The following is a 21512-nucleotide window of genomic DNA, read 5'->3' as shown; positions in this document are numbered from 1 at the left end:
GTATAGATGGAGGGTTGGGTGAGCAGGTGGCGAGTGGGTGGATGGAATAAGTTTTCTGAACTGGAAGGGACTTGGGAAGTCATTGAGTCCAAACCCCTCTTTTTTGTAGGTGAGGTAAATGGTGCTCACGCTAGCTAATACAGAGTTTGAACAAAACAGATATTCTGTATTCTGACTTCGTAGGTTAATAAGTACCTTTTTTCCACTATACTGTGTAACTGTGACCTATTTAACTTGCTTTGAGCGTTTAAGATAAAATTTTACCTATTTCATATTTATTGTCGCGTTTTTAGATTTCCTATTCTTCCCTCACTCCCAAGTTATAGATAGATGGAGTTTGTTATTATAGACAGTAAAAGGCCTAGGACCAAATTACTCTCCGTATTATTTATTTATTTATTAAATTTTTTATCGGGGAATATTGGGGAACAGGGTGCTTCTCCAGGGCCCATCAGCTCCAAGTTGTCCTTCAGTCTAGTTGTGGAGAGCACAACTTAGCTCCAAGTCCCGTCGCCATTTTCAATCTTTAGTTGCAGGGGCACAGCCCACCATCCCATGTGGGAATTGAACTGGCAACTCTGTTGTTGAGAGTTTGTGCTCCAACCAACTGAGACATCTGGCCACCCATATCCGTATTTATATTTAAATGTGTCTTTTACTTTCCAGTAATTCTAAGTGATTTAGAATATTGTCATGGGCCACTTAACAATAAGGACCTGTTCTGAGAAATGCATCGTTAAGCAGTTTCGTCCTTGTGCAAAAATCAGAGTGTGCTAACACAAACCTAGGTGGTATAGCCCATTGTTCCTAGGATACAAACCTGTACAGCATGGTACTGTACAAACAACACGAGATTCAATCAAGCATGAGAGAAAATAAATGATGCACTCGAGACATGGTAAATGAGAGATATACGAGGCTGCTGGCGTAACCCGGCATACCTGTTTTACATGGAACTTTTTATATATGTAGAAAGAGTACACTCTAAAATAACAATTAAAAGCATAGTATAGAGCATACATAAACCAGTAACCTAGTTATTTATTATTATCATCAAGTATTATGTCCTGTACATAATTGTATGTGCTATACTTCTATAAGACTAGCAGTTCAGTAGGTTTGTTTACGCCAGCATCACCACACATATGAGTCACGCACAGTGCTGTGACATACTAGGCAATAGGGAAGTTCAGCTCCATTATAATCTTACGGATCACCATCATATATGTGGTTCATCGTTGACCGAAACATCCTTATGCAGTGCATGACTCTAGTGTGTGTGTGTTTTTAATTTAATCTCAGACATACTTTTGAGGTAGATTCATTTAAGGGTTAATGACTGCCTGGCTATGTTGAGGCTATTCCTAGGAAGATTGTGGTTTTAATGAATTAAGAAAATCAGATACTTCTTTCTGTAGCTCCTTCATGCATTTCTATATTTACTCCCATCATTTTTGAACATGCAGTGTCAGGAATTTAACAACTAGAAACTGAATTCTACTTTGCTATTTTTACATTTTCTAGTCTTTTATTAACTCAGTAATGCTTTGATCAACCAAATGTTCCTTTCTGGAGAGACTGAGTAGCTAATACCTGAAAATTCGGTAGACATCTTACCATCCAGAATAACATGCAAAGCTCCCAAGGAGATTAGATTGAGAGATATATTTCCTAAATTTTAAAATTCTCAATGTCTTTTCTGTTGCCATGTTTCCCCGAAAATAAGACCTAGCCAGACAGTCAGCTCTAATGCATCTTTTGGAGCAAAAATTGTATAACACTGGGTCTTATTTTACTATAATATAAGACCCGGTCTTATATTATGTAAGACCCGGTCTTATATAAGACACGGTATTATATTATATTATATTATATTATATTATATTATATTATATTATATTATATTATATTATATATTATACCCGGTCTTATATAAAACTGTTCTTATAGTAAAATAAGACCGGGTCTTATATTAATTTTTGCTCCAAAAGACGCATTAGAGCTGATTGTCTGGCTAGGTCTTATTTTTGAGGAAACACGGTTAAGTGGAATAAATTTCTCAAGTTACAGGTTTTATAAAATACAGTATGATCTTTATGTATTTTTAGATAATCATTTGTACGATGAGAGTTTTTCCTACAAGTGTATTATGTAGTTACATAATATATTATTCTTTACTCATGAGAATAGAGAGAGGCTTTATTTTTGAATTCATCCCATCACCATTTCCTAGTTCAGACTCTCAGCAGTTCTAACATGGATGTTTGCCTAACAATAACGTAAGTGCTTTTTCTGGCTGTAGTTGCTTCACTTCCCAATTTGTCATACACACTACTGCCAAATTAATCTTTAAAGTAGCTCTATGTTCTCCTTTCTCAGAAAGCTTTTGTGATTATGCTTTGCCTCCCAAATGAAGTAATTATTCCATCTTTTAAACCTTGCCATTCACTTCGGTAAACTAACTACATACCTGCTACATGCCAGGCATTGAGCTTGGTGCTTTCTGTTATGTTGGACCTAACCTATCTTCTCATGTGTTTTGCTCATCCTGGTCCCTCTAATTGAAATATTCTTTTCTTCACATCACTCCAATTTCTACAAGACCACAGATCCTACCCATTATTTCAAGGCCATTTCTCAGTATTACATCCATTATGAAATAACATCTAATTCTCTTTTCTTCTTAGAATGTATTTTTAAAAATATATGTATTATTCATGGTGCTTTATTGGTCATTCTCTTATATTTGTTCTACTTTGTTTTATGTTTGTCTGTTATCTTTCTTATTCAGCTGTAAGCCCTTTGACTGTAGGGTCTGTCTGGTTACTCTTTGCATCTCTCATAGCAACTACTTTGTTTCCTGGTCTGTCATATACTACGTAATTGGATATGTATCTTATAGATGGCTAATCTTTACTTTCAAGGGTTTGAATGAAAAGATTAATTATATTTACTGATTTAATTTTCTTTTGCTAATCATTGAAAGCTGGTATCATTCATCAGTTTTAAAAATAGCCATACCTATCTAATATTTACAGTTAATATAAGATCATTAATAGAGAGTTATAATTTTATTTAACTTGCCATGTGACTTTTATTGACAGGTGAATTGACTGTGATTTTTTTAAGGGTATTAAGTAATTTTAAGTAATTGGCCTTTTTCTTTTTTAGTGCATTTGCGCAGTATAACCTGGACCAGTTTACTCCAGTAAAAATTGAAGGTTATGAGGATCAGGTATGTTTCATGTAAACACAGGATCTAGCTATTCTTTGTTTCATTTATAATGGTTATTATTATCCTGCAAGAATTATGAAGTGGTGTGTTTAAAAGATAAAAAAGTGTTCACTTTTATCATAGCCACTTACGGGCAAAGTAATTGAAAATTTAGTTTCTTTTGTTGAAACCAATAATACTATTAGCAGAAAGTTCCTTTTAGAAATTCAAATATAATTCTTTTAAGATTTTGGAAAATAATTACTTTAAATCTACTTTCTTGTTTTCTATAGGAAAAAAAAATCAATCCTATATTAATCCAAAATCTAGAATATATATTAGTAAGATTTATATCATAATTTGGTTGCTCTGGAATTCTACAATTCTTCATGTGAGTAACTTAGCATTTAGTAATTATTAAATCTTTTCTTTCCAAAGTGCGAGTTAGAATTGCCAAGCTAAGAAAAGCCACAAAAGGTCACTAGCATTCTTAATTTTTTGGTTTAGTGTTAACTAGTAATTGAACAGTGATTGTATCAGTATTACACAGTATATAGCACATTCATACTGTGCTATATGAAGCACAATTTATGTAAAACAATATGAAGAAGGAACTGGTAAGTAGAACATAAGTGTAGTAACAATTAGTTCTTAGTAGCTAAATATCAATATAGTAAAGGTTATATTTGTCATTATTCCTTATGTAACATGTAGTCTTTTAGTTGTAGGGCGAAAAGAGACTAGACAAAAGATGACTTGTAACTGAAAGGAAAGCATAAGCTTATATATAGAGAGAGATATGCATGTGTGTATACACATATATAAAAAGCTATATAGTGCTTCATTTTATTAACCTAAATTTATTTTCTTTCTCTTGTGAGATTTTGGTTTTTTTGTGGGTTTTTTTTTTTTTCATTTTTTTATTTTTTTAGTGTTATAAACAATGCTGTGTTAAACATCTTTGTACCTTTGGGCACACTGACTATCTTCTTAAGATAAATCCCTGAAAGAAGAATGCATCCTTTTATTTTTATTTACTTATTTATTTTAGTTTCAGGCATCTTTTTATAATGTTGGATAGCTCCCAAACTTGTTTTATGAGCCTAGCATAATTTTAATGTTTAAATCTAATAAAAATAAAACAAAAAGAAACTCTATAGTAATCTCACATATGACTATAGATTGAAAAATTTAAATAGACGTTAGCAAATAGAATCCAGGAATATGAGTATATCAAAAAAAATAATATGCCAAGACTAACTAGAATGTATCCAAAGGGAAAACCTTATCAGTAGACAGTGAAAAGTAATTTGGAAGATCCAGCAGCTAGTTCTCATTGCAAAAACCCTAAGTAAAATATGAATAGAAAAAACTCTTAACTATAATATATTGTTTAACAAAAACCGATAGTAATATCATAAACTACAAACACAAATAATTTTAGTTAAAATAGAAAATTGTCCAGGAATAGCTAATAGCTACTTATCATTATTAATCTAATATCATGGAGGTGTAGCAAATATGACTAGAGAATGAAAACTTTTAAACCTTTGAAAAAGAAGAGAACACTCTTAGGTGATTGATTGATTGATTGATTTAGAAATACTGAGAGACTTTAGTAAAATTAGCCTCCCAGCCTTAAAAAACTACTGAACTTAAAAGAATTCCATGAGATGACTGAATTTTAGGTAGGTATATAAAACTCATTTGCTTTCCTTTATTGCGGCAAGTAAGTACCTTAAACTAGAAATGGTTGGAGGGGGAGGAGTTTCATTTTAAATAGTGGTGAAACTATACATTAACCTAGAAATAACCTTTAGAAGAAAAAAATAGGATTATGAAGTAAATGGTGGTTGTCCTTTTGAAACACAAAAAAGGATCTGTATAGTAGAAAGGCACATCACATTTCATTTTGAGATAGAAAGTTAAATTTTAAAAATGAAAATATGAATTTAATGCAGTTTGATTAGAATCCTGATAGCTTGATTGGTCAAAATTTTCATAAAGTTTATATAAAAAAAAAAGGTTGAAAAAAAAGCAAGAAAAATGTAAGAAGAGTAAGAACAGTGAGAGAATTGCCTTACTAGACAGCAGAAGATCCTTTACAACCAATGTAAAGTCAAATCAGGATGGTATTGTATAGAGTAGACAAATAGCTCAGTAGAGCAGCATATAGGTCCAGGATTTAATCCCAAAATATGAAAATTTGTATACATGACAAGGTTGTAATTTAAACAGACATACAATAAAAGATATTGGCACAACTGGTTTCTATCAAGAAAAAGTTGGATCTCTGTCATACAATATACAGAAATTTCAGGTGGATTAAAAATTTGTAAAATAACTAAAATTTTAGGAGAAAAGAGTCCACATATACAAGATAAGGGCACGGGAGATCATCTTAAAACTGGAAACCCAGAAACTATGAAAGAAAAGATGGACATTTTGCTACATAATAATTATTTTAACTGTAGAATGAAATGAAGCAGATGCTTTAAACAAAGGACTCTTACAAATTTTAAAAAGAAATCGTAAAAAATATTAAAGGATATTTGCTCACAGAAGAGCAAATGGCCCACAAAACATGAAAAGATACTTAGATCTGTCAGGAAGTCAAAGAAATATAATTAAAGTAATGGGATATATTTCATGCCCATCAGACTGAGAAAAGAATTGTATGCCTATTGATTGTGATAATATGAAGGGAAACATTATCTTTTATATTGTTCATAGAAATGCAGTTTGTTACAGCCATTTTTTGAAAGCAATCTAATTATGTATTAAATTTAAATATATAAACCCTATACCTCAGTCGCCACTGTTGGGAATTTATTCAAGAGAAATGGAAGCATCCAATGGAGACAGAAACATCAGTATGTTAAAATATATGTACAATAATAATTATTTCAACATTTTTAATGTGCCCATCCCTCCCCCCTAAAAGAAAACAGCTTGGACATAAAGAGATGGAGCATCAATAGTGGAATGACAGAATAAATTACACTATAGTCACATCGTGGGATATTATGCAACCATTAAAAAGAATGGTGAAAGGTATACCAGTTAACTTGGAAGGGTTTCTGTAAGGTATTTATGTTGAAAAAAGCCAGAAGCAGAAAAATAGGTGTGTGCATGCACTTTTATTCTATTCATTGTTATAAAACAATGACCCAAACAAGAACCCTGCATGCATGTATGTATGTGCATTGATGTGTATATATATTTATCTATGTAGGATTATGTGACTAAAAAAAATTTAGGGGGATACAGCTTCTGTTTCGTGATTTACATCAGAGGGATGGCTATGTCCTGTCATGAATGAGGAGTCAAAAATTGGGAGAGTTGCAAGGGAAGGAAAATGGAAATTTTTTAAATAAAGTACAAAATGTCAAATTTATGCATGTGTAATATAAATGTACATAAATGAATAAATTACATTTTAAAAAATTTGGAAGTCAGTTGAAAACAACTGTGAATGATTAGCTTACACAAACAAGAGGCACTTCACAGAAGCTGAGACTGTGGGCCCAGGAGCAATGTAGACACACTGATGAGGAGTCTCACTGGATTAAAACCATTCTTATAAATACCCTCATCGAAGAATGTTTGAGGAACTGGAGACTAGTAACAGGAAAAGTAACTATTCATAGTTCTCAAAAGAAAACTGACTCCAGCAGTATGTTAGGAGATGCATTTTTTTTCCCTGGGTAGTTGGAAGTTCTGTTAGATCAGATCCACTGATCTAAGCCGAATGAGAGTAACTTCATTGTCTGTGTAGTCGACTCATTTGAAATATTCTAGTTGTGCCCTGTAGTTACTCCAAACCAGTTGTTTGGAGTAGAATTACTTTATAGTTTTAAGGAAAAGGCTTAAGTGAAGGTATACTTATATGTCAGTACTGAAATGCTATTTTAAATATTTGTTTTCCCAAATTTATTATGTCATTGAAGGTATTGATAACAGAACATGGCGACTTGGGAAATGGAAAGTTTTTGGATCCAAAAAACAGAATCTGTTTCAAATTTGATCACTTAAGAAAGGAAGCAACTGATCCAAGACCGTATGAAGCAGAAAATGCAATTGAATCATGGAGAACTTCAGTAGAAACTGCTCTGCGAGCTTATGTAAAAGAACATTATCCGAATGGGGTCTGCACTGTAAGTCATCATTTCTTTAGTCTTATGTAAATGTGGCAGTGTTTTTATGAAATTTATAGTAACTTACAGAACTGACATTTTATAACTTGCCATTCATTTTTTTCTTGAAGTAAATATGTCTAACAATGTTTTTTTCCCCAAGAAACCCTAAATAGTAAATATATTTTGATAGCCCAAAATGGAAAAACTGGTTGTTATCTTGAGTTAAATTCAAGTAGGAATTTTCATACATTGATTAGAAGAGGATGATTATGATGAGATTCTTTCATCTCATGTTCATGACACATCTCAATAAGTTTAGATCAAGCTTATTTCATTAAGTTATGAGACCTTAAAACAAATAAAATTATTTGGAAGCGGAATCATTTCTTTGTGTGTTTCACAATCAAATTTCTTACTTTTTTAATGTTCTTTCATAAGTTTAACCTGTTTTCATGTTTTCAGGATAAAATGTTAGGAAGTAGGATTGCTTTTTTTCTTTCTTTCGTAACATTCTGTGACCCAGATAGGGTTTTCAGTCCCCCACAGTCTGTGCTTCTGTGATCTCCATAGCCAGAGTGATCTTCTGAAGTCGCAGTCAGATTATGAAAATCCCCTGCTTACAGTCTTTCGGATTTTTTCCACTGCGCTTAGATAGCGTCCAGGCTTCTGAGGGTGGCTTTCAAGGCCATGTGGACCTCTTCCAACCTGAGGTGACCGTACATCCTGGTTTATACCTGCTGTCCCAACAGAAGTATTAATATTACCAGTAGCACCTCATTTCGCTGTCTGAAATTAACCTGGTTAATTTGGTTAGGACAAAAATTCCTGTAGTCCCCTTAAGTATCTAGTTCTCAATAATTATATGAGATTATTATCCTAATCCTTGTTGATTAGGATTATTTTGGAAGAAAACTCAAAAAGAAAGTGGTTAGGTGGAGCTAGAGACTCCTCATTTGTTCCCCGGCATTGAAGTCACAATGAAGTTATTATTTTTAAAGCAGCAAACAAGAGCTGAAGTAACATCATCAGACTGTCACAGGCGTCCTTATAACAACCTTTCTTAGTTATAGGAAGTAACTTGCTCACCTCTAGCCAGATCCTTTTTAAATGACTAGAGAAATAGCCGTCCCTAAGATTGTGAAGTAAACAGATGATCATCGTAATCTAGGTCCAGTTTTTATTTGCATGGAAACAGCCAGATTGGCATCTGTATGTTTAAATTACCTCCACTTCTTATGATACTTGTGTTTGGAATGAAAAGTGTGGTATGTCTGGGATGTTCATGAACATTTTAGAGTAGAGTTTTACTCAGTACATTGTACTCTATCGTTTCATTTATGATCCACTAAGCATCTGTGATTGGATGTACATACATGAGCACTTGTTTTTCTAGCTCCTATGTTAGACTGATGACTTGTTTTGTCTTCTTTTACATAGTCCTGCCAAAGTGCTGTACAGTTTTCAGTATTTTATGTATGTTTAGAGCTGGATGTTCTGCACCCTAAATTCACTCTGGTGTTTGTTTTCTTTGCCGTCAAGGTATATGGTAAAAAAATAGATGGACAGCAAACCATTATTGCATGCATAGAAAGCCATCAGTTCCAAGCAAAAAACTTTTGGTAAGTTAAAATTTTGTGTAGTGGGGAATTGTGACATTGTTTATATTCTGTATAAAAGGTCCTTGCTTTATTGATTGGGTCTATACCTTGTTTGTGTGTGATTGACTAAGAGCAATCTAAACATAATATAAAATTTCAGCTTTTTGATATAAGAAAGTTATCTGCTTCATCATCAGCCTAATCATTTAAAGATAGCAGGAAATTCATTAACACACGGTGAAAAGAATGCAGGAGTGGGAAGTGTTTCTAGAGACTAGCAAGCAACGTCCTATGGGAATACGTGTGCCTGCCAGCTGACCGGTTGGCTGGCCCACGTGTTCGTTCTAGAAGGTGTTTCTGAATGGGACTCACTTTAGGGAGGAGAACAGAGGTGATTATAAAGTGAAGAACTATGATTTTGTGTGTGTGAACTTGGGCGCTCTGAAGTAGATATTTTCATGTGGATTGCCTTGTGTGTGGTTGGCCAGTGTGAGGGAAACTACAGTCATGTCTTACAATTTTATGTGCAAATCATTTGCTTATTCCTTATAAAAGTCTAGCCTCCCAACGCACAGACTTGCCTTATTAATCTTTGACAAGTTGTTAGACCTTTTTATTCTTAGACAAGACTTTGTAAGTTCCACATTAGATGAAATCTTTACATTTATCCCCTTTTTAGTTAATACACTCTAAGGTCTTCAGAATAAGTATGGTTATAATATTTACCTTTTAAATATCTTAGTCTTTGACTTGCTAGCCAGGTTGGTTGGGGGTGCTACCGAGGGTAAACAGGTGTCAGTAACCCCTGAGGACCAGTTTGGTCTGGGGCCCAAGGTTGCTCCCATACTAAACCATCTCAGAAATAAATGCAAGGTTACCAGGTTAACCAAGAATGTTTGGAGGAATGCAGATACATTACCACTGAAGGAAAATCCATTCCTGTGTAAACATATGCCTTCATGACAGGCCGCAGTCACCTTTTATGGTGTACTTCTGTGAACTTCATATAAATGTAGTTTCTCCATTTTAGCCCTAAAAATTTGTAACATCAATGTACTAGTGTCCTAAAGAAATAAATCTGCACGAAATCACAGTTTATTCTAATTGTGCCCTGATATGTATGATAAAATCAATCTTGTTGAACTACTATTAAAGGAAAATTCTTGTTACTAAGTTTTACTTTAAAATATATTGGAAATGTTTAGTAAATTTACTAGTTTTCAAAAACACAAATTATTTGAGCTTTAGCGTATGTAAAATGAAGATGCTGTCTCTTCTTGAGTTTTCTATTCTCACTATTTCACTCTACATATCTGAATTTTTTCTAAACTACCACTATGAACATTATATCATTGAAGTTAAAAATGATTTGCACTTTTTGGAAAAGACAAAATTTGTATGATATTCCCAAGTGCTAAACATCACATATCACAATAATTTAAATCTAAATATTTTGGTACAAAGAAATATACTTCAGTCTACCTAAAATAGAGATAGAATAAAAATCAGAAGATACTAGTCATGGATGTTCCATAGATTCACTAGGGATATTCTCTTCATGGTCTCTACTGTTTCCCTAATGTCTGGCAGTATTGCAGGTTTAGCAAATGTTTGAATGAACACATATTTGCAATGACAACATTACTAGAAGAGAAGGGAAGAATATAATTAAAGGGTAGGACGTTTTGACTGTTTACTCCATTAATGAAAGGGTGCTCTCTACTCAATATCATTTACTATTACTTATAGTAATATCTTTGGAAGGATCTTATGAAATAGTTTTCAAATTGGCACCATTACTTGATTTGGAATTTCTTTTTACAGGCAGTTGTGATATACGCATATTATCATAATAAATCAGAAATTTATATTCTTAGAACTCACTAATGCTTGATACTAATACCTAAATAAAAAGAATAACTTACTTTGGAATCATGAAATAAAATGAATAGGACGTAGATTTTCCCAGCTAAGCTTCTATGGATAATTTTTGAATGAGTCACTAAAAATCAAGACAAGTTGTAAAATTATCTTTTAGTCTGTAGAACGTATACATCGTTCTAATAATAGTATTTTTTAAATGTTAACTTTTAATGATAAGAATACCATACCATCATTCTACAGATTTTCATGATTGGTTAGACGGAAAGAATATCAGAAGGAACCCAGAAATAATTTTATACCAAAGCCAGGAAAGTGATCCATTAGCCCTGTGACTATTTTAGAAATATATGCTGTTTGCAAAAAAAAAAAATAACACGTATAAATTTGCATATCAGAATGTCTTTAGCATGCAAAGAGCAAGGAGAAAATTTTAGCATCAAAAGAAAAGGAGTTGCTATGAAAAGGCTGTTAGAAAAAGAAGTTCATTATCTGGGAGACAAAAATGATAACATACCTGTTGCTTGTTTGTAATGTCACAATTTGCTACTGTGATGAATATGTGTTGATTTGTATACTGAAAATCATTTCAGGAAGTAGAAGGAGATTGTGCCTTTTATATGAAAACTTTAAACCTAAAATTGGAAAAGAAAAAAATCTGATGCTTATAACTCTTTATATTTATAGCCCTTCTCTTTCCAGATATCAAAACCTTCTTAAGAATGATGTTTTACTATCCATTCTTTTTGAATTATTTGGTACTTAGTTTTCAAAAGTATTTTAAGCTTCAGGATTTGAATTCTGAAGTTGCCTCCATTATATAGGTCCTTTTTTATCAATGGGATGAAGATTCAGTTATATGTAGCTCATAACTGAACTTAACCTATTGATTCTTTTGAATATTTCAGTGATTAGAAAATGAATGTCCAGCATCCATCCCCCACATTCTCATACTGCAGCGTTAGATTTAAATCTGGAACTTGAAATTTATTCAAATTATTTTCCCTACCTTATCTACAGCTGCTGTTTTTATTTTTAAGGAATGGTCGTTGGAGATCAGAGTGGAAGTTTACAATTACTCCTTCAACCACTCAGGTGGTTGGCATCTTGAAAATTCAGGTATGAAATAAAAAGAATTTGTTTAGTCATCTTGAGATGGTTTTGAATGGGAAAATAACTGATTCTTAAGTTTATATTTTCATGATATACAATAACCATTTATTTTCAGATCTTTGTTTTGAGGTAATGGGAACAAGTAGTACTGATTTCATCTTTTAAATAACCTTGTAGTTCATTCTGTAGTCATCAAAAATCTGGGAGGATAGCTGACAAATTCTAAAAGCACAGCTAAAATTAGATGCTGCCATTTGGTCTGCTCTTCATACAGTTTGTTCATGTAAGCACCTTTTGAGGTGGAGTTGTGCATTCTCTTCTCAGCTGGGTGGAGTTGGCTGAAGTATAATATTAACATGGGTGTGTTTAGATGTGTAAACATATGTACTTATTATATGTATATATTAATATATATACATAGTACATATCTCTTAAGTATCTCCTGTACTCATATTTAGCTCTTATATGAAAACTATTAGAACTGAATTGTTTGAATTTTAATGTGAGCTCAAATGTTTATCTAGAAGAATATCTGATAACTAAGACTATGTATTTCAATCTAGATGTTACTAAATAAGTTACAGGAAATACTGACTATCCTGTTTCTGTCTTGGTTCACACATTTGTTCAGTACATTTATTGATCAAGTATCATGAAAGATGTGCGAAGAGGAATAAAGATGAATCAGACGTGGCTGCTCTGTCATCTGACTCCAATATTTATTTCTAGTGTGTATCCTGTTACTTATGTGTCTTTGTGACTGTCTCTTAGGGGCTCAGAAAATGAGGTTAAGAGCATGAATTTTGAAACCAAACTACCTGAGTTTGAATCCCAGCTCTGCCAGCTTTTCGTTGTGTGACATCAGAAAGTTATTTAAGCTCTTTTTGTTTGTTTCCTCATCAGCTAAAAAACAGCCATAATAAATACGCTCATGTGGGTTGTTTAAAGATATTAGATAATGTGGGCAAAATTGATAGAACCGAGACAGACATAAAGTGCTTAATGAATGGTAGCCATTTTGTTAACATTCTTCTTTCCTTCAGTTAGGCCTCAGCAGCTGTCACCTGGATAATTTCTAAAATGGTGTCCCGGTGGACCAAAGCATGTTGAGAGCTGGGCTTGTGTGGTTCACAACTCTGTCTTCAGCTCTTAGCATCATGCCTGGCATATGATTGTTACTTTATTTTGTTGAATTGGTAGACCCTTTGCTGTCCCCAGATCCATTTTTTCGCATTGCCATCAAGAAAGATGATTTTTTAAATTTAAATCTGGATGTTTTATTTGCTTACTTAAGACCATTCTAGCAGTACATTCTCACCTACTAGATAGTCCTAACATATTTGCATTGTATGCAAGGCCCAAAGCTGGCTTGTTTCCTGTTATATACATTTCTCCAGCCACTTCTCTCCCTCCCTGACCTCACTATCAGGCCACCCACAAGTACCTCCAAGCCTTCCTAAGAATGCTGTTCTCGAGGCTGTTTCCTTATCTTATCTGGTTTGTCAGTCATTTTGCTAAATCCAAGTGCAGTATTGCCTCTTTTCTGAAGTCCTTTTTTAACACTCAGAGTTTAGAGTATTGCTAATGTACTTTTTACATACCTCTTGCTTAATATGTTGTGTTGAAATATGAGATCACGAACCATCTTTTTAAAAGCTATGTGTCCCTAGAACCTTAGTAAGAGGCTTATATAGTAATCACTCAATGTTTATTGAATAAATTTATGTCTTTGAATTTGATGAATTAAATGATTGGCGGAAATACACAAAAGAGCAGTGTTGGGGAGAAAACATTGTGAGCTTGATTTTGGAAATCTTGCATTTAGATACCAGTAGATCTATGAGGTTAAAACGTCCAGCAGTCAGGCAGGGGAGGGCTTCCTGAGTAACTGCAGGACCTGCTGACGGGTTTCCTCACAAGGCTAAGGGGAGAGACTCTCTGGGGTTTGAAAGGTCCGGAGTTCAGCAGAGAAGTTAGGTTAGAGCTGAAACAGTCGTCGTCTGCATTGATGTGATTACTGCGTCGTGACCTGGAGGCTTCTACCTCTAACTGGTCTGTGTAATTCCTCCTAATAGGTTCATTATTACGAAGATGGGAACGTTCAGCTAGTGAGTCACAAAGATACACAGGATCCCCTGCCAGTGTCTGTAAGTAATTACTTCAAAGTCATATTCAAGTAGCATGACTTCTGTAAAGCCAGAGGTTTTGGAATTAACATCTTAAGTAATAGTCCTGCTTCAGATTAAAGTATTTTCAGATACCGTGTTTCCCTGAAAATAAGATCTAGCCGGACAGTCAGCTGTAATGTGTCTTTTGGAGCAAAAATTAATACAAGACCCGGTCTTATTTTACTATACGACTGGGTCTAATATAATATAATACCGTGTCTTATATTAATTTTTGCTTCAAAAGATGCGTTAGAGCTGATTGTCCAGCTAAGTCTTATTTTTCGGGGAAACGGGATAGATTCAAGATGGTAAGTAGGGCAGCTGGATGGCTCAGTTGGTTCAAGCGCGAGCTCTGCGAACAACAGGGTTGCTGGTTCGATTCCCACGTGGGCCAATGAGCTGCACCTTCCACAACTAGATTGAAGACAGTGAGCTGCCGCTGAGCTTCCAGAGGGGCGGGCCGCATGGCTCAGTTGGTTAGAGTGCGAGCTCTCAACAACAAGGTCGCCGGTTCAATTCCTGCATGGGATGGTGGGCTGCGCCCCCTGCAACTAAAGATTGAAAACAGTGACTGGACTTGGAGCTGAGCTGCGCCGTCCTCAACTAGACTGAAGGACAACGACTTGGAGCTGATGGACCCTGGAGAAACTAACTGTTCCCCAATATTCCCCAATAAAAAAAAAATTAAAATAAAAAAAAGATGGTAAGTAATAGAAATCGGTACCTAACTTTTTCTTAGCTTTATTGAGATACAATTCACATACCATTCAATTCACCCAGTTAAAGTTTAAAATTCACTGTTTATTAGTATATTAATGGGATTGTAAAACAATCACCAGTCTAATTTAGAACATGTTTGTCCTCCAAAAATTTTGTATCAGCAGTTACTCCCCATTCCCTCCACCAACCCTTCCCTCAAATCCCTCTCAGCCCTAGGCAACCATGAGTCGTCTTTCTAACTATGGATTTGCCTGTTCTGGGCAGGGCCTGTAAATGGAATCCTACATACACGGTCTTTCGTGACTGCCTCATTTCACTTAGCGTAATGTTTTCAGGGTTTATCCATATTGGAGTATACTCGTATATCAGTATTTCATTCCTTTTAATTGATGAATGATATCCTACATACCACATTTTATTTATCCGTTTTATCAGTTGACAAACATTTGTGTTGTTTTCTACTTTTTTGCTTCCGTGAACTTCATGTGCTATTTTTTGTATAGACGTTTGTTACAGTTTCTCTTTGGGATATATGTGGCAGTGGAGTTGCTGGGTCACATGGTAGTTCTCTGTTAACCATTTGAAGAACTGCCAGTTTTGAAAAACTCCCATCAGTTTCTCCACGTCATCACCAACCTTAGTGTCTGTCTTTGTGGTTACAGCCATTCCAGTCAGTATGACGTGGTATCTCGTCGTGTGTTTTGTCTGCGGATTCCGGATGGGTCATGATAATGAGCACCTTTTCATGTATTTGGCGCTCATTTGTGTATTGAAAATGTCTATTCAGATCTTTTGCCTGTTTCTTAATTGGTTATTTGTGTTTTTATTGTTGAGTTGTAGTTGTTGCTTAGTTATTCTGGATAAAAGTCCTACATCAGATACATGATTTGCAAATATTTTCTCCCATTCTGTATATCTTTTCACTTTCTTTATAGTAGCATGTGTAGAACAAAAGAGTTTAGTTTTGATGGAGTCCAGTTTATTTTTTTCTTTTACTACATGTGCTTTTGGTATTTTAATAGAAACCATTGCATAACCCATGGTCGTGAAGATTTATCTTCATTGTTTTCTTCTAAGAATATTATAGTTTTAGCTCTTAAGTTTACATCTATGATCCTGAACACAACTTTTATGTTTGTATTGTTTGCTTTATTCCCCGTTTATCTATTTGGAATATGATTTAGTGAACTTTTTCTGAAGTTCAGCTTTCAAATTCAAGAAACTTTGAACTTGGTGTTATTTCCCCACAGAGTTCTCTCACACATTCTTTCCATTGCACATGCAGCTATTTCTTTGTGGAATCTTTTTTGCCCTAAGGATATTAATAATAAAACACCAACAGTGACATTTTCCCATAAACATTTGTATTGTATACCTAAAGGTACCAATATATTTTAAACATCAACTAACATTCCTACAAATACTAAGGAAAAGTTCATTTTTAATTTAAGAAAGGTTTGATTTAACATTAAGAAGCATTTATGGGGGCCGGGCCCGGTGGCTCACGCGGTTAGAGCTCCGTGCTCCTAACTCCGAAGGCTGCCAGTTCGATTCCCACATGGGCCAGTGGACTTTCAACCACAGGTTGCCGGTTCAACTCCTCCAGTCCCGCAAGGGATGGTGGGCTCCGCTCCCTGCAACTAACATTGAACACGGCACCTTGAGCTGAGCTCCCGGATGGCTCAGTTGGTTGGAGCGCGGACTCTCAACCACAAGGTTGCCAGTTCGATTCCTCGACTCCCACAAGGGATGGTGGGCTGTGCCCCCTGCAACTAGCAACGGCAACTGGACCTGGAGCTGAGCTGCACCCTCCACAGCTAAGACTGAAAGGACAACAACTTGAAGCTGAACGGCACCCTCCACAACTAAGATTGAAAGGACAACTTGACTTGGAAAAAAAAAAAAAGGCCTGGAAGTGCACACTGTTCCCCCCAATAAAGTCCTGTTTCCCTTCCCCAATAAAATCTTTAAAAAGAAAAAAGAAACATTTATGAATGTGGTAAGCCAGATGCTACTTGAGAAGAGAAGAAAGCTGTATTTTTAAGAAGTTTTCTGTAGCACTTAGGTGATTTCTGCTTTTTTGCTAAGTGGTACTCTTCTTACAAAATTTGCCAGTAAAAGAAACATCCAAATGTCTGGTTTTCCATGAGACATTGTATTCGGTGTAGTTCTATATCAAGAGCATACATGTAATTTTATTTGCATAACACAAGATATTTGGTATTAGGTATTACCTTCTTTGGAGAGTTAGACATTGAGCAAAGATTATTCTTAAGAGAGATTTGTCTACAAAATTATAGACTGGAGTTGTAAGAGATGGTCATAATAATTAAATTTAACTAATATGTCAGTTTTTGCTGAGATTTTTAGGAATGTATTTTTCACTTTATTTTATAGGGTTTTCATTCTTGTTTTTGGATGGAGAAAAATACACCCATTATAAAAATATAAATACATATGTATAAATGTATATATATATAGTTGGCCCTTAAACAATGCAAGGGTGAAGGGGGCTGACCCCCCTCACAAATATCTGCATATACCTTTTGACTCCTGAGAAATGTAGCTACTAATAGCTTACTGTTGACCGGAAGCTTGATTAACACGTTTTGTGTGTTGTATATATTTTATACTGTATTCTTATAGCAAAGTAAGCTAGAGAAACGAAAACGTTATTTAAAATCATAAGGGAGAAAAAATATATTTAAATCCGAAAATACATTTAAATCCATGGATTTGACTTGCACAATTCAAACCCGTGTTGTTCAAGGGTCAACTGTAAATAATATGTAAAGTAAGGTATTTGAGAATTTTACATTCACACTGTTCTATGAAAGAGTCTAGATTTCCATTAACTTCACTGTTAGGAAAAAGCAAAGAAACCCCTATATTAGAAAGTTAAAAAAATTTTTCTATAAAATATTTAAACACTACAGTAAATTTACCTTAAACTTTAAAATATGCTCTTCCTAATTGGTAATTTTTTTTAATGTGTTATGGTGGTGAATATTGTTCAGTAAATTTAACAATATTTAGATACAGTCATTAATTAGGAGTCTATGACTTTCTTACCTGTAATGCATGTTAATTGGAATGCATGTTAAGTATTACAATCAAATTTTTCAGCAATGTGTATTATTAGAATTTCACTCTCCTTAACCAGTGTAACACTGAGGCCAGCCTCATTCTGTAGACTTTTAAAATATTTTTGCCTGGGTGGCCAGTTAGCTCAGTTGGTTAGAGTGTGGTGCTAATAACACCAAGGTTGCTGGTTTGATCCCCACCTGGGCCGCTGAGCTGTGCCCGCCTTTAAAAAAATAAAATATATATATATTTTTTTGCCTAGTTCCCCCTTTGACGTAGAACATTGATCTTACAGTATTTTCCCTTCACCTAATTATAATTTCCATTTGTTCCTTATTAAATTAGAAATTATTACCCATACATATATTGACATGCCTATTTAAAAATAGCAGTGGTAGTTTTAAATGACTTTTATTTACTTTTGGTTTTGTTTTTCATTCAGAATGAGGTGCAAACAGCAAAAGAATTTATAAAGATTGTAGAAGCTGCCGAAAATGAATATCAGGTATGATTTTCAAAAATATTGTATAATATTTACTTATAAGTAATGGCACTGAAATTAGAATTTCAGTAATAGCCTGAATTTTTTCGGTGTTTCACTACAATAGTCTTTTTTGTGTTTTTTCTTTGCTTGTTTGTTTTTAAAGGGCAAACTTGTGAAAGTGTAGCCAGAATGCACTTTCAGCCAACTGTAATTTCAGAGTATTTATCGAAATACGCCAAAATTTTACATGCTTATTTTGTTTCTGGTTGGAAATGTTCATTTAAGAGGTGTTTCCCAAAGCATTCGGATCATGTGTGATCTGCTTAGATCATACTTAATTTTGTACTCTGCTTTTTACATTATTTATCAGCTTCTAAACTCCACTCTTGAACTTAAACATTTAATGTATGGATTAGATAAGTTTCCACTCCTTGCAAACAGTAATTTATTAAATTCTGAGTGAGATAGTAAAACAGCTCCAAAATGAGGATTCACAAATACTAATTCTCATTTACAATTTCATTTCCTCAAATTTAATTATTCAAAATGATAAGCTTTCTCTTTTAACTACTTTTAAACAGCTTTTGAAACTATATTGGGGTTTTTATTTGACTGAAACAGGGTGCTGAAATACGGGGTTTTCCTAAAACTTCTATGTGTTTTATATATTGTTTTGTTCCTTTTATTTCTTTAAACTTTTCACTGCTGTTTTCATAGACCGCCATCAGTGAGAATTACCAGACAATGTCCGACACTACGTTCAAAGCCTTACGTCGGCAGTTGCCAGTTACACGCACTAAGATTGATTGGAACAAGATCCTCAGCTACAAGATTGGCAAAGAGATGCAGAATGCATAAGGGGAACATTGCATGACCGGGTCATGTTAGTGTCTTTGCGTTTTAAAAAAATCATTGCAAACGTATTTTGAACTGTCAAGCTACCCAGATGGGCTGTTGCCATTTAAAATCACTGTAATTAATTAGTTTGGTTAGAGCACAAAGCTTAGCTAATCGACCATTATTTTTCATTTCTTTTGTTCAAAGAAGATTGAAAATCAGTTTAGTTTAAATGTCTTTCACTTTCAGTTACGTCTTTCTTTCTTACAATGAAGAGATGATTCCTCTAGTTTAATGTTCAAAGTTTTTGAAGTATTTCAAAAATATTTTACTTACCGTAATCCTAAAGTTACTGTCTTTTGGTTTATGACGTGGGTAACTTTTGATATCTTCCCAGGCTTTTTAATGGGGTCAACAGTTGACATTCTAGGTCAAGGTGGTCGATGGATTTAGCCAGATACGCTGCTAAAGAAATTGCCTGCCTTTCCCCTCATCTCTCCCATTCATGTAAGACCAAGATTAGAGGGGAAGCATTTTCTATATCAATTGTGTTGAAACCTTTCAAGAAGGTTATTTAGCTAGCTTAGTGTTTAACTAAACTTTTTTTAAACAAGGCCAAGATCTAATGCTGTTTTGAAATTCTGGAATTAAATGCGAATACTTATTTCAGAAATGCATTTAATGCTTTTTTCTTGTGACAGTTACGCAAATTAGCTTGAATTCCATATGTTCCTGAGTTATTTTTATCATAAAGCCACAAATGTATTATAACAAGGCAAATTGTAATATATATAATCCTGAACTCATGACCATGTCTCAGTTTATTTCTTTTTTCTTGGATTGAAAAGTACTGAAATTCAATGTGACATTAAAATGAAAATTTTCCTATTTATTTGAGTAGAAAATCACTTACCAGTGAGTCATAGACTATTTTAAAATACTTTCTTTGGATATTGTGATTCTTTACTGGTTGGAAATTAGAAAAGCGGGGAGTACATATGGTGTGTAGTTACGGTCTAAATGTTTCCATGTCCCTATGCATCATATGCATGTTTGTAATATTTTAAAAAATACATTTATTGATGCTACAGGAATTTGAAGCCTGTAGTGAATGTTAGTATTTACGATAGGGGTGGGGTGGATTATGGTTTTGTTCATTCGAGTATCGCTTCTTATACTCCAGTGGAATCCTTTCCTCACGTCCTCCTGCACATGTCTGGGCCTGGAAATGTTTTTTTTAAAAAACACCACTTTTATTATGTACAATAAAATATTTCATTAGCTTGAATTGTATAGATTTTTTAAATTCTCTCAATGTAAGCATGTTGTTTAATTTCTTTCTAAAAATCACTGTTGGGCTTTGAAAGCATTGAGAATATAATATGAAATTATGACATTTTTGCTTAAATCATTTTCTCAACTTTTAAAATGTAAGTTTTGCCATATTTGGGATTCCTACAGAAAATGAATTGGCAAATTTAAGATGTTTTCAGAAGTCGGATGATAAATTTTGAACTAAATGCTAGGTGAATCTTTAATTATTAGCTCAGTTGTATCAGTTGGGCTACCATGGGTTTGTAGCCCCTGAAGGTCATTGCTTTGGCTGTTTTATGGCCTAGAATGCTTTCTTGAAAATACATTCAATTGTTTATAAGGTGGTGTGCATGTGAAAAGTAATATTTATCAAGATAATTCAGAACACAATTTGAAATAATGGTTGTACATGGGGTAGTCCTTTATGGTATAAAGGTAGCATTTTATTAAAGTGGAAGAATGGAAACCCAGCATATCCTAAAGCTCAAGGGTATATGTAGCTTTAATAGACCAGAAGCTAGATTTTCGATTTCAAGGGGAAATGTCATGTAGCACTAGATACTGCAGACTTTGGGTAGAGTGGTGCTCTGGGCTAGCAGAAGGCAGAGTGAATGGATCTGGGAAACACAGCCTGAAAGCCAGGTAAGGCAAAGGATCCTCAAGGCTGCTGGTGGAGAGTTTAAAGTGAGATCAGTAAGCAAAGCTTTTTACACGATTTTATTTGAGCCAGACTGACAACATTTGCCAGGAGGCAAGATCTCAAATGCTCCAGAGAAGGACAGTTTTGCAGTTTCTTTAATGCGTATGGAATGAAGGAAGATTATATAGAGGTAAGAAAAAAAGCGGGATTGGATTGCAGGATGGTTAAGATTACATGCTGTCTTGAGGGCGGGCATGACTGCTGGCATTTCAAAGGTGTGTTAACCTAGAGGCACAATGGACAGGGCTGGCTTATAGACA

At 34.4% G+C, this 21512-nt stretch overlaps 1 protein-coding gene across 1 annotated transcript in view; it reads left to right on the top strand.

The window, feature by feature from the left end:
- The window catches only part of CAPZA2 (capping actin protein of muscle Z-line subunit alpha 2), a 48120-nt gene extending 27594 nt beyond the window's left edge, over nucleotides 1-20526 (top strand). The window contains exons 4-10 of the mRNA XM_033099042.1: nucleotides 3172-3235; nucleotides 7165-7371; nucleotides 8893-8972; nucleotides 11873-11951; nucleotides 14021-14092; nucleotides 18360-18422; nucleotides 19119-20526. Of these exons, the coding sequence (XP_032954933.1) occupies nucleotides 3172-3235; nucleotides 7165-7371; nucleotides 8893-8972; nucleotides 11873-11951; nucleotides 14021-14092; nucleotides 18360-18422; nucleotides 19119-19259 (706 nt within the window). The 3' untranslated portion in view covers nucleotides 19260-20526. The remainder of the gene's footprint in view (nucleotides 1-3171; nucleotides 3236-7164; nucleotides 7372-8892; nucleotides 8973-11872; nucleotides 11952-14020; nucleotides 14093-18359; nucleotides 18423-19118) is intronic.
- Nucleotides 20527-21512: the final 986 nt, after the last annotated feature.

This window comes from Rhinolophus ferrumequinum, chromosome 26 (assembly GCF_004115265.2).
Source record: "Rhinolophus ferrumequinum isolate MPI-CBG mRhiFer1 chromosome 26, mRhiFer1_v1.p, whole genome shotgun sequence".
NCBI lineage: Eukaryota > Metazoa > Chordata > Mammalia > Chiroptera > Rhinolophidae > Rhinolophus > Rhinolophus ferrumequinum.
This window is presented reverse-complemented; position numbering and strand designations above follow the sequence as displayed.